Consider the following 12,850-nt stretch of genomic DNA (forward strand, 5'->3'; position numbering starts at 1 on the left):
GTGGGCGGGGAGCGCGCGTGCCGTGGGGCCGCGCCGCGGGAGCGCGGAAGCCCCAGGGCCACGCGTGTCTCGGGGCTTTGTCTCGAGTGGGTCCTCGCTCCGTGGCTGACCCAAAGCCCCAGGCGAACACTTTATCCCTACCGAAGTAACACCCCCCACGCCCCCCCCCCCCCAGTAATTCCGACCTGGTTTCTTTCTGTTCCCCACTTGCTTGTTTCAAAGTGTGAGCACGTTCAGGAAAGCCTGCCTGCCCGCCTCCTGCCCTTCCACCCGACATCGCGTGGACCCCCCTCACCACCCACCACCATTCACCCCCCCCAAAAAAAAAGCAACCCCCCAAAACCCCTCGCAAACGCACCGTATTTCCAACTTGGAGTTAAAGTCGGTGCTAATCCGGGTCAGTCCCTGCCCCTGGCTGGGAAGGCAGGGAGGGAGGATGTAACGTATGGGGGGTGGGGGGGGTGGGAACAAAAACAACCCCCCAAATAAACAAACAAACAAAAATCTCGCGCACGATCACAATAAAGTGAAATTCCTTTCCACACACCCACAACTTTAGCTCTGTCTGCTGCCTGGGGGGTTTTAATCTTGCAAAGAGAAAGGGGGGCTCCCTGCGCAAAATTACGCCTTCTCCTCTCATTTGTTAGCTGATTCCATCAAAAAGTTCGCTATTTATAGGCTACACACACGAACCTGGAGTAATACAAACCCTCCCGTGTTGTTCCCCTCGCAAAGTGGCCGGTCCTGAAGCATCTGATCGGGTTTGTGTGTGTGTGCGTGAGTGAGAGAGACACACAGAGAGCGCTACCATCAAAAAGGGGAAAGAAGAGCTCAAGCTGAGAGACTTATTAATTGCAAAGAGCTGCTCTGCCACCAGCCATGTGAGTACCTAACAATGATCACCTTTTGCACAGATGGTCAGCGATCAGGCACAGACACTTTCTGTCCTTTTCTTCCTCCCTCCCCTTTCTTATTTTTTTTTATTCCCCTCCTGTCTCACTCCCTCCCACCCACCGTTCCTTTTTTTTTTTCTTCTTTTTTTTTCCCCTTTTTAGTTTGAGTTTGCACGGCTTATTCCTCCCGAAGAGGAGGAATGAAACGTGGGCGAGCGCGGGGGAGAAAATGTGCCGGAGAAGAGGAAGGAAGGAAGGAGTGGTGGAGGGAGAGGAGGAGGGTTTGTTAAGCGATCGCCTTGTCCCCTGAGTCCGAGCCGGCTGGGAATTAGTAACAGCGAGATAACGGAGGTTGTATCCCTCCCTCTTCCTCCGCTTTTCTTTTCCTGGGGCGCTCCGACGCCCCCCCCCCCCCCCCCCGACAATTATTACCCTGGTATCAGCGCGGGGAACGAGCTGTTTTCATCAAACCCCATTTGGGAGAATTAAAAGAGAAATTTAAAGGGGGAAAAAAAAAAAAGAGATCGAGCGAGCGCGCGGGGCTAAGGGGGCTTGCTGGCTCCGCGTCCAGCAACGACTGTCCGTCAGCTCCCAGCCTGCCGGGCAGGCAGGTAGAAAGCGCTCGGAGAGCAGCCCGGTCCCTCGGGCGATTCTGGGGAGAGGGGAAGCGCCCCGGCCCTCCCCGGCAGCCAGGTGCGAGGGGGGCTGCAGCGCGTCCCCGCACGCCTGCGCTCCTTCCCCCACGCGAGGTCTCAAGCGCTTTTCAGGCAGTGCCGGACCTCGGCGGGGCACGGTGCGTGAAATCAAGCCCCGCGCAGCAGGCAGGGCACGGCACGTGGGTTTAAGAAATCGCGCGGCTGATTCCGGGGGGGGGGGGGGGGGGAATGCGATCTGTAGTAGGAAACGTGGCTCTCGAAAAGGTAGGTGTCCCGGTTTGTGGAGGAATGCAGGGCTGGGAGACTTCGCGTGGAAAGGAGGGGTGCGGACAGAGAAGGCGAATTTGCTTCCAGCACGGAGAGGCGCTTTTCTAAACCGACACTTGAGCTCCAATCACACACTCTCAGGTTAGCGTAGCATTAAATTAACAGGGTCGGGGTTATCCAGGGCATTATACTGTGTGCCCGGGATGTAACCTCTGCTCATTTATACACAAAGAAGAGGGAGAGACGGAGTTACACCTGGAAAGCCAAAGAGCACGGTGAGTATCGGTATTTGTTCCTCTCCCTCACATGCCTGCGAACAAAGTTCAAAGGCAGCCGGTGCGTGTCTGGGTTTGGGTCCGCCGGACTCCCTTGCTCCCTTCAGAGGCAGCAGCGCAGCCGCGTTTGGTGCCGGGACCTCCAGCACAGCCCCTCCGGAGGCGAGCCCTCGCAAAACAGCAGGAAGAACTTGCGGTGTCTTGGTTGGAACTTTGCTGCTTTACGTAGGGGAAGGGAAGGGGGGGGGAAAAAAAAAAAAAAAGAGAAAAAAAATAAAAGTGACTTGGATCCAGCGCTATTTATAGGTGGCAGTAAAGCCTCCTTTTCAATAAGCAGCCGTGGAAAAGAAGCGTCAGAAAACCGGCTGCTTTATTGATTCAAGGTGCCGGACGGTCACAGCCATGCTAGCCAGGCTGGACCTACAAAGTCACGGCTCCTCTCGGGTTAGGCAGCGAGGAGAGGAATAGGATCCGTATTTTGCTGAACCCTGGCTTGGACAAGATTCAATTCCCAAGCACAGGTATAGGGCACAAGAGGGTGAGATGGAAGACTTTTCCCTTTTCTTTCAGACACGCACACAATACAGGGCACCCGCAGGGCTGAAAGTGGGCCAGGGCTACACGGTAGGTATCAGATCACACAAAGCAGAGGAAAGAAATCCAGTTAAAAATACATTAGTTGAAATCAGAGGACGAGCTTGATTTTTTTTTTTTCTTCCTTTTTAAACAAAGGTGCACGTTAGAACAAGCTGGAAGCACTTTGTGCCTGACGGTATCCCCCACGCCCATTGGAAATAAAGCGAGAAGCTTGCTCTTTCTTTGCATCTTCTAAACCTTGTTTTAATTAGAATTGCTAAAGTAGGACACCCCGGTGGAAGATGTTTTCAAGTATCCACCTACCTCTCTGCTGTAAGCAGAATTGCTGTCTGCTAAATTGCTTGAAACGCAAAATTCTGCCCCACCCCCAGCATGTTTTGGCACCTACTCACCCTTTCCCCCCCGAAATTGCAATCGCTTGTGAAAGGTTGCTCCATTAGGAGGAAAAGAAAAACCCCAAACAACCAGCAGTAATGAGATGAGTGGATTCCGAGAGCCTCGCTTTGCTCTGTGCAGCAGGAAAGGGTTTGGACAGAGAGCGTCCTTCAAAACTAATGCTTTTTTTTTTTTTTTAAGTCCCAAATTGGGCGTATCCTTACTCTTCTCCTTTAATTTATTTGATTAAATCATAACAAAAACAGACTCATCAGCCTCTCGTATTTCCTCACGTGTAACCATACGCGAAACCTTTTATATGGAGGCAAGTAATTGGCTTTAGTTAACTAAAGGCAGCGGCCGGGCTGAAGTTTTACTCCCGCTCCCAGGGCAGCGCTTTACGCAAACGCGTGTTACAGCTGCACCTCACGCTCCTCCTTTGCGAACCTCAGGTTTTGAAACAGTTTCTCTCATTCACCAGCTTTCCGTGATTTGGCGAATGAGGGTTGCTCCTGGCAGGGGCTTGCGGGACGAGGGGGCTCTCACCCGCGGGGTTTGGCGCGTCCCGGGGCCGGTTCAGGGAGCGCCCGGCCCGCTTGAAACTCCGAACCGCTTCTGGACCGCTTCCCGCGGGCGTCCCCACCCCCTCTGTGAGAGCACCGTGCTCGCTGCTCGTTTCCACTCCTGATTAAGGACTAGATTAATTTCGTCTTCGGGAAAGTGAGGTTCTGTTAGCTCACCTCTAGCTTAAATTAAAAAGAAAGAAACAACCTCACCAAGGTCTGAAAGTTTCTCAGGTAAAGCTCGGGTTCCCTTTGGTTATTACTCAAATGAAGAACGGCGTCAATTAACTCTTTAATTCGGAAATGCCTGCCCGAGAAGAATAATGATAATTCCCCGTCCTTCTCTAAAAGGTAATTGCAGGATGGCATTTAGTGCATGTGGTCCCCAGGTAACCTAATGACATGATTACTCCCCTGCCCGCTCGCAGCCGTTGTTTGCCGCTCCCTCCCCCCCTGGTTCCTCTCTGAAATTAGGCAGCAACGCCGGGCACCGCTCGCGGCTTCTGGGGGTGCCGCTGCTGCTGCCCGTCCTGCCCAAACCTTCCCCCCGCTTCGCTCTCTCCCTGCCCGCAGCCACCCGGGGTTTGCACCTCTGCCGGGCTCTCACAGCCCGCTGCCACCAGCACAGTATGATCACAGTGGAAAAAGAATTAATACCACCAGCCCCGATAAGAGGGCAGGGGCCTCAGAGCAACAGGTAGCGAGGGCACCTGCGGCTCTTCAAGGGTGTTTAACCGCTGAGAGAGGGAGCAGGAGATTTGCGAAAGGATCGCGTTGGGTAAGGGCGTGTTGCAGGGGGAGAGGACCACCCAAACCCGGCGCTTAGTGACACTTTGAAAAAAGTTTAACGTTGCTGTGAGGCGACCGGGACCTCTGCAGCGAAACGCAAAAGCTGCCTCGCCTTGGTCGCTTGCTCGCCGGTTTTTTGCGGTCCCTAAAAGCCGCGAAAGCCGCCCCGCGGAGCGGCCCCGGCTCTGGGAAGCGCCGACGGCGGGTCTGGGGCCGGACACGTGTTGCTCTCCCGGGGAGCGGGTCGTGTGTCCCGTTCCCCCCCGGGACCGATCCTCCCGCGGGGACCCGCCGAGGAGGCTGCGGCCGGCCGGTGCGGGGCCTCGGGCAGGGCCGGAGGGGGCGGGCGGGGAGGTACGGCGGGGGGAGCGGTGCAGCCTCCCACCGAGTTACTTCATCGTTGCCCTTGAGGGCACGGCAGGAGCGGGCGCCTCGCCGTCGGGCACAAACCAGACCCCGACTGAGCCTTCGCAGCGGGGGGGGGGGGGCTCAGGCCCCGGGCAGGGGGCCCCACGGCCACCCCGGGGGGCGGGACGCCCCGCGGGGTCCCCCGCTGCGGCAGCCGCCGGGGACGCCGCCGGCTGGGGCTCCGCGGCGGGCGGACAGGGCTGCCCCGGGGGCGGCGGCGGGCGGGGAGGGTCCCCGGGCTGAGCCAAAAGGGGGGAGCTCGTCCCTTCCCTCCCCTCCTCTCCCTCCCCGGCTCTTTGTTCTTTGCCCCTTTGTTCTCCCTCTCCTCGGCGTTTGCCCTAAGTTTCCGAGGGGGGGGGTTGGAGGTGCGGAGAAAAGTTGCCGAAAGCTGAGGAATTACAGTAAGTTGCTGCCGGAGCAGGGAAAAGAGGCGGGGGTCCCTTCCCGGGGCTCCGAGCCGTTTCCCAAATTCTGTCGCTTTGTCTGACTTGCCCAAGGATCCGTGGGTCGCGCTGGGGACGGGCCGCGCTTGCACTGATGCTGAGGCAGAAGGGGGACACGGGGCTCCCCTGGCCACAGCACACCCCGTGGGGGCCGTGCACCCCCTCGTCTCCGTTTGAAAGCGTTCCGGTGGGCAACCGTCCTTTCTGTCCTTCCTGGTGGGGAAGGGAAAAAAAATAATAATCGATGAACATATTGTAATGAGATGAGGCGGTAGGTCAGAGAGATGAAGAATTTCTGAATGTTAGATTTTAGGGCACACGTATTGGTCCAAGGTGCACAAACCCAGAAAGGATTTGGCTTTGTCGCTTTCTTTTCGGCGTTCTCCCTGCTTGCTTGACAGGGCTATGGTAAAGTGTTGTCAGGAGTTAAACAAGTTGGCACTTACTTTCAAAGCAGATGGAAAATCCTCGTACAACATCGCAGCTTAAAAGACAGCTTTAGCACGGTTAAAGGGAGATCAGACAGTATGATTTGGTATTGACAACAATAATAAAACTTCCTTGGAAAAGGAAAACCTCTTTGCTCAGTATAGCCTCCCCCCTGCCTTTGCTAATCATAATTAAATGCTAGAGAACTACAAGCTTATTTTACCTTGCACTAAGAAATCATCAATAACTTGCAAATATCAGTTATAACAGTATTCTTCCCTTTCCCCCTGATATATCCAAGTAGGAAAACACTTTGTTTGCCTGAGTTAGGTATTAGGAAAGCTGATGTAGAAGGAAGTTTTAGTATGGTGCAGTGGAGTAGGTCACAACAGGTTACAGACAGAGCCAGGTCTGAGTCCTGAACTCCGGGAGAGTTGCCTAACAGCGCTGTTAAGCTCCCACCTTTATAACCAAGGATATAACAGATGAACGTAGCACTTTGGTGTTTGCTGAAAAGCTCCTTAAATGTAACTCTTATATTTCTTGTAATCAAGAGAATGTCCATAAATAATTATAGCAGCATAGTGTAAATTTACTATTTTTAAATATGTAGAGATCCTATAAAATTATTTTTTAAAAAAGATTATTTTCACAGTCCTTTTGTATTACACAAAAAGGCTAAAATTGTTTATTATAGTGAGTCAAATTTCCAGAATTTGTATACATTTTTCTGATATCAAACAAACCAAACATAGTTTAGAAATGAGGTGAGATAAGATTGGAGTTGACTAAATAAACGTTTTAGATTGGGATTTTTTTTAATGTATGTATGCTAATAGGGATCATACCATCCTTCTGGCAGCTATTAAACCCCAGGATCAATTTTTTAAAATGAAATGGGTTTTGATTTGAGGTGATGTGGGGCCTGTTCTTCTGGCTTTGTTTTTTCCTGACATTGAGGGGATACAATCTCAGCGAGAAGTCTGGGAACCTCGCAACTGGAAAATCCAGCTTTAGGTATTTCAAGCTGGAAACGCAAACCCAGAAGGTGTCCTTGAAAACTTTGACCTTTATTATTTAAGACCGTGGTTCACAGTTGAATGTAATGATCGGTCACTAGCAAAGTAGAGAAAGATGCAGGCATCGTATTGGATGCTTTGGTGATAGTTCGATTTTCTAGCTGAGTGTGTCTCTGCCACAAGTCTACTAGTTTATTGCTTAAATCCAGAGGCCAGCCATGTTACTTACTATTCTGTTTATATCCCAATGCTCTTAATGTGTTGTTGCAATATCCAGGTAAAAATGGTCAATGCCATTTACAAGGAATCTGCCTTAAGCAATACTATAATCAGTAATAGCCAACGTTACTGAGAGCAACAGTTTCTGCAAATGACTTACTGCCACAGGAGTTAACAAAGGTACAGCTGTAATTGTGTTCAAAACTAAATAAAAGCAGACATCCAAGAAGGAGAATATAAATTTAATTGGAAAAGCGGATCTTACAGAATACTGTGTATGATCAATAACGGTTGATTCTGTCACGGTAATGACAACAAAGAGAGGGCCAAGAAATGTTAGTGGGTACTTGTTCAAATAGAGGGTTTCTGCAGCATGAGAAAAATTAATTTCTGACTCAAAAGCATCCACTGAAGAAAGAGGGATTGCATTTATTCACGTGTTAATTAATCTTCCCTTTTTGCTTGTGCTTTTTATGGACATACATAGATTTCTTTTCAATAGATGAGAGATTTATATATTTTAAAAACCAACCAAACAAAAACAACGGACAACCCCCTACTACTTCCCTTGGAAACTCTGACATCGAATACAAGTTACTAAATATTGCACTGGATTTCAGAGGGCAAACCTAAATATGTAAAGACGGTTTGGGATTTTGTTGTCTTGACTTTTGGAGCAGGGGACAAAGCTACTGAGTTGTAGCAGTTCGCCAAACTACTGAGCTGTTTAAATGAGATGTTGGGCAAGACCTTTTGCCTCTGAGTTTTTATCACCTTTGTCTGTTGATAAATACTTGGAGCAAATGAGGGGAAAAACCACATTGCTTTCATTTTTACTTCACTTGCACTTGTTGTTACATCTAAGCAGTTCCAAACAGCATCGGCACAAAGGAATATGGCATAAAATCAGAATAAGGAGGAAATTAAAAATGAACACTCTCTGCTTTATAATAGATACTTCTAGGTATAGGTGTGAATGAATACTGATTCATTTATACAGTTCTTAAATGGAAAAGCCTTAATTTTACAAAAAAGGTAAACAGCATGTCGTACTGCATTTAGCTGATGTTGGTGTGCTAACTTTAGGAAAATGGAGAGCAGCAGTCCCCTTGACATCCCTGCAGAAAATTAGAGCTTGCCAGAAAGGAAACGACAGCATATAACTATAGGAGTTATGTTGAGAATGGAGGGTTAACAACTTTAATATTGTATTTCTTTTCTTTTATTAGTTTATCTCAGTCTTAACAAAATTAAAAGATTTTTTTTATTGGAAATGCACATGTTTTATTCTATCGATACATACTTAATAAAACTAAAGGATTCTTCAGAATAATACACATCTCAGGCTTTCAAACGTTACAAGGGCCTTATGTGCTTACTACATGTGTAAAATTATCAGTAACCATGGGAAATAGAGGTATATGTTGGCTAAGATTCAGTTGCTGAATAAATAGCAATTTAGGGTTTTTTTTTTTTCTTTTACTATTACATCATGTATGGAGAGATCTGGAGCTCATTTCGTCATGCAGGTATAGGAGTACGCGTAGGATGTTGACTGAATGTAGTAAATATATTTGCAACAAATACTGGCGATAATGACGTGTTTCCATCTAGGTATTTAATCTGTTTCAAAATTTGTCTCATTCTTAATAAATAGAGTAGTAGTAATAAACTTAGAAATTACTTCCCCATATTTATATTCTGTCCCCAAAGACTTTTTATTCAAAGCACAAAAATAGGTATTTCTCTGTATTTTGTTAGTGAGTCATGACCCTGAGATACGGCACTGGCAAAGTACATGCAGTCTCCCTCCCTCAAAATACTTGCAAGAATAGTATGTTATTGCCTCTGCATGTTTTTTTTGAATGTACATCAGTAATGTATAAGTGGCTCTGGCTCTAAGCACAGAGGGAGAAGAGATGATAAATCAATATAAGTTCATTCTAAGTAACTGATTAAAATAAAGGCTCTGTTCTGTTTCCATTGCAGTTAACACCAAAACACCCGTGACTTTGAATAGCTTCCTCTTACTTTTTGGATTGTGGAAATGCTCAGAAATCCCAGCCAGTGTTTTGGTTTTGTTGTGCAGGAATACATAGAAGTAACGTAATCTTTGTTGAAAACTGTGGTTCCAGGCCTTAATTTTTTCAGAGACTTCTGCCTAATATTTTTATATTTCTTATCATGTAGTAGGAGGTTGCCCCCCACCCCACTTCCTCCCCAAATGGAAACAGTTACCGTGTCCATGAGTGGCATATTTGGTATTTTGTGTTTAACTATTTCAAACCTTTATCCAAATACAGGATAACAATGATTATTTTTTTTTCATTTGTATCAAATACAAATCACTACACTGGTGCCAGTCTTGGGAAGCTGCCAATGAGCTGCTGCTAACTTTAACATCCTCACCCATTTTAATAGTCATCATTAATGGAACTTATGCATTTTCTTCCAGTTAGGAAAATGTTCGAATAGAACTGAACTAGGTAATTCCATGCATATCCTTGTCAGTCAACGCTTTCTGAACAAATTAGATCACTATTTAACTTTTTTTTTTTACCTTATTCTTTCATATTTTTGTATTCACAAGAAAAGAGCAAGGCATCTAAAATATGCTTGAAATTTATAATTTAAAATATAGATCTTTAAACAAAGAATGAAAATAACGCAGACTTCTGAATTATAAATTAGAAAATCTTTTTTCTGTTTCTAACTTGGATTTTCCCTGAATAATTTCTTCCCTCCTCCCTCCCTATTCATCTTGTCCACTTCAAAAATGTTGGAAGTAGTATGTGTTTTAGTAGGATATAGTGTAGGGACTCTTCCATGTTTGAAGGATACTTGGAGCTCTTCATATGATGTCTTTGCATCAGTAGAAAGTGTTAAATATTTTTAGGCTGATTGAATTTTTTACATATGGCAAAAAATACAGTAATCCAGTGATGGTTTTCACAGACACACAGAAATCAAAGGATTTTGCAGCTGTACACTTATGTGTACTGCTACTGACATCAGGTACTTCTGGGGTGGGTGGTGGTCATGTATTCAGGGAAAAATAGAAATAAATGGAGCTTATACTTCTAACTTGGATGACACCAACTTTTCTTATACACTCAGTAGATAAATTTGTACTTTGTTTTTCTTTTTCTAATCTGTAATAATATCTATCCAATGGGGTAAATGAGATAGATACAGGTATATGTGTGCGCTTCTGTGTGTGTGTGTATATATAGCTCTCACATCACAGCCAGGGAAAAATTTACTCAAGGAGACAAACTTGCTTTAAAGGAAGTGCCACAAAAGAGGAACTTTATGCATCCAAAGTTGTCTGTCTTAGTAGAATGAAGAAATTATTGATACTGTAGCATCCCACCTTGCTTAAGCAGAGCTCCATTTATGTAAGGAAGGATCAGCAGTAGTAGACCCATGTAAGGGAGAGTGACTATAGTAACTGAATTATTTCTCAGTTCCTTTACCCATTACCTAGCAAATAAATTTTCATCAATATGTCAAAATCAAAATTCTTTAAGAGGAAAAACATGCAATAGATTCAACCTTTAAATGGTGGGCATTTGGGGGTTTTTTTGATTGTTTGTTTGTTTCATAGCAAGCAGCATTCATAGAAAAATATTCTAAGTGGGGGGGGGGGAAATAATTGAGGGACTGTGATGAGACTGGCATAGATCTTTCCCGAGCTAGGAGAAGATGCAGACCAAATCACTTGTCATTGGAGTGCTAATATCTTTAGAATCACATTGAAATTAATCTGATCTGTAAGTTTGGCATCATGTCCATTGAAATCATGGACATTCATATTCCATAGTCTGGAACTTCTGCAACCACACCTAACTTTTAAGAGTGGTTTATTTTGATATTATCATTTCAAATGTTTGGGTAAAACAGACATGTTAAACCTGTGATTGATTATAATACTTGCATTTAATGAGTGAATTTATCTATTCATCTGAGGGGTATCAAAGACATAACCCTTACTTTCATATAAGGAAACTGAGGCACAGAGAGATAAGTGACTCTTAGAAGGCGGAGTTCCCCATGATAAGTTGGTGATGGATTTAGGAATACAGAGCAGGTTGCATACACCTGCTGCATACACCTGCTACATACACATTGTAGCCTCATAAAGCACATGCATTTTATGATGCCTTCACAAACTACTAAAATCTTGTTCCAACTGTTTCCTCAAAAGCTTTGTGACACTTCGCTTTTATTTAGTGGCAACACTTCATTCATCAAATGTCTATAAAGCTTGTACCTTATGATCACCTGTATGAGGACTGGAAGACCTGTTTGTCTTTCCAGTACCCAAGTAATTTCCTGAATGTTAACTCCTGTATTTGTATGTGTAACAGCAGAATTACCTGAAATCAGCTGGAATTGCTCTTGCATAGTAATTTGTTGCACTGAGGCCACAGGGAGGAAAACTAGCATCCCATGTTTTACATCCTCTGCAGCAGCATAAAGCTGAGAGAGAAAAAACGAGGTATAATGGAAAATAGTAAAGGGTCATTTTCATTGGGCTTGTACCTAAAGAATTGTGCCAAGCAGCAGCATGTACTGCTGGAATAGAAGAAACTGTTTCTGGATGTTAACTCTGGGTAGTATACTGCCCTAGTAACTTAGACAGTAATGCCATATCCTATCCGCACAGGTAGGAATGTAGAGCAACAGCCTCCTAACAACTGGAAATTAATACACTAATCTCTTAAAAAGTCATTATTCACACAAAAGAGACAAAAAAAAAATTGGTTCAGGCAAAATTGTGTATCCTTCTGTGCATCTGGCTGTAACAAGTAAGGTTTAGGAATATGGTTTTATATTAACAGCCATTAAAATAACTGGTTGTTGATTGTGGTCATGTTTTTTCTTTTTCTGTAGTCTTAGCTGAACACCCATGTCCCACGGGCTCAGAGCGTGGCTGCTGGGGTTGTGTGTGAGCCCGAGGAGCTCAGAGGGGCTGGAACGGGGATCACTGGAGTTCTCGGGCTGGCTCCAGAAGGACTTGGATGGGGCATTTGTGAGCTAGTGGCTCTACTTCTCAGCAGAAATTTAGTAGCAAAACATTATGGTAAAGTCTTCTAACTAGTAAAATTGCTCTAGTGTAATGAACTGTACCATAGTATCCAATAGTACAGGGCAACAAATTGCCCTAAGTAAAATTACCCATATTGAAATAAATGAATAGAGAAAATAATGGATACAACTAAACTCTGGGTAGTGTGTATAAAGAATAGTATTAGTCAGTTATGAAAAACTGGTTTGATATCCAAGTCAGTAATATCAGTCTCCCTGAGGTTTCTTTTAATTCTTCTGTAACTGAAACGAGAACTGGCTTCAGTGTAAGGGAACTTGAAGAACATGTCCAGTAATGATGTTTTATGTACGCCTTGTATTGTGCTGGCGGACACAGACACTAACACACTCAACACCAGCCTGAAAATTTTCAGCCAGATAAGAGGCATGCTTAGCCATCTCATGGGAGAAGGCAAATGGGGATGCAGAGGTGTTTGCAAGGGAAGCAGTTCCCCAACGTTAGCTTCTCCGTGTCTTCGCCCACAGAAGCCCACAGAGAGGACGCGCTCCAGCTCGGCAGCCTGGCTTGTCAGTCCTGCCACCCCTGGCTGGACACCAGCTCCCTCCTCCCCTGCCTGCTTCTTTCTGTGCAAGAAGGCAACGCCAGGTGCCTACGTCTGTCCTCTTTTCTTTTCTTTCGGTCAGAGCTGCCATCTGACCGGAGGGGTAACACAGGGAAGGCTGATCCCTTTCATGACCTATTAGGGGCTATGATTGTCTAGTCCAAAATTGAAAAGACAGTACTCTGCAGTGGGTCTCCTTGTTTTGGTGAAAATGGTTGAAACTCTGCCATCTGACTAATGGCACTATTTTGATGCATCTTTTA

The 12,850-nt window shown here is 45.8% G+C and overlaps 1 protein-coding gene and 1 long non-coding RNA gene across 5 annotated transcripts in view; both read left to right on the forward strand.

Moving 5' to 3' along the window:
- Window positions 1–552: 552 nt before the first annotated feature.
- ESRRG (estrogen related receptor gamma) overlaps window positions 553–12,850 on the forward strand; it is a 406,932-nt gene continuing 394,634 nt past the window's right edge. For 2 of the 4 annotated variants that reach the window (XM_030034642.2, XM_030034646.2), the window contains exon 1: window positions 553–881. In XM_030034642.2, the coding sequence (XP_029890502.1) occupies window positions 880–881 (2 nt within the window). In that variant the 5' untranslated portion in view covers window positions 553–879. The remainder of the gene's footprint in view (window positions 882–12,850) is intronic. The other 2 variants (XM_030034652.2, XM_041128260.1) reach the window with 2 other exon arrangements.
- Window positions 1,845–3,328, forward strand: LOC115349867. The gene is made up of 2 exons (XR_003926254.2): window positions 1,845–2,091; window positions 2,662–3,328. It is a non-coding gene; the product is annotated as an uncharacterized LOC115349867 (long non-coding RNA).

This window comes from Aquila chrysaetos, chromosome 13 (assembly GCF_900496995.4).
Source record: "Aquila chrysaetos chrysaetos chromosome 13, bAquChr1.4, whole genome shotgun sequence".
Classification (NCBI taxonomy): Eukaryota; Metazoa; Chordata; class Aves; order Accipitriformes; family Accipitridae; genus Aquila; species Aquila chrysaetos.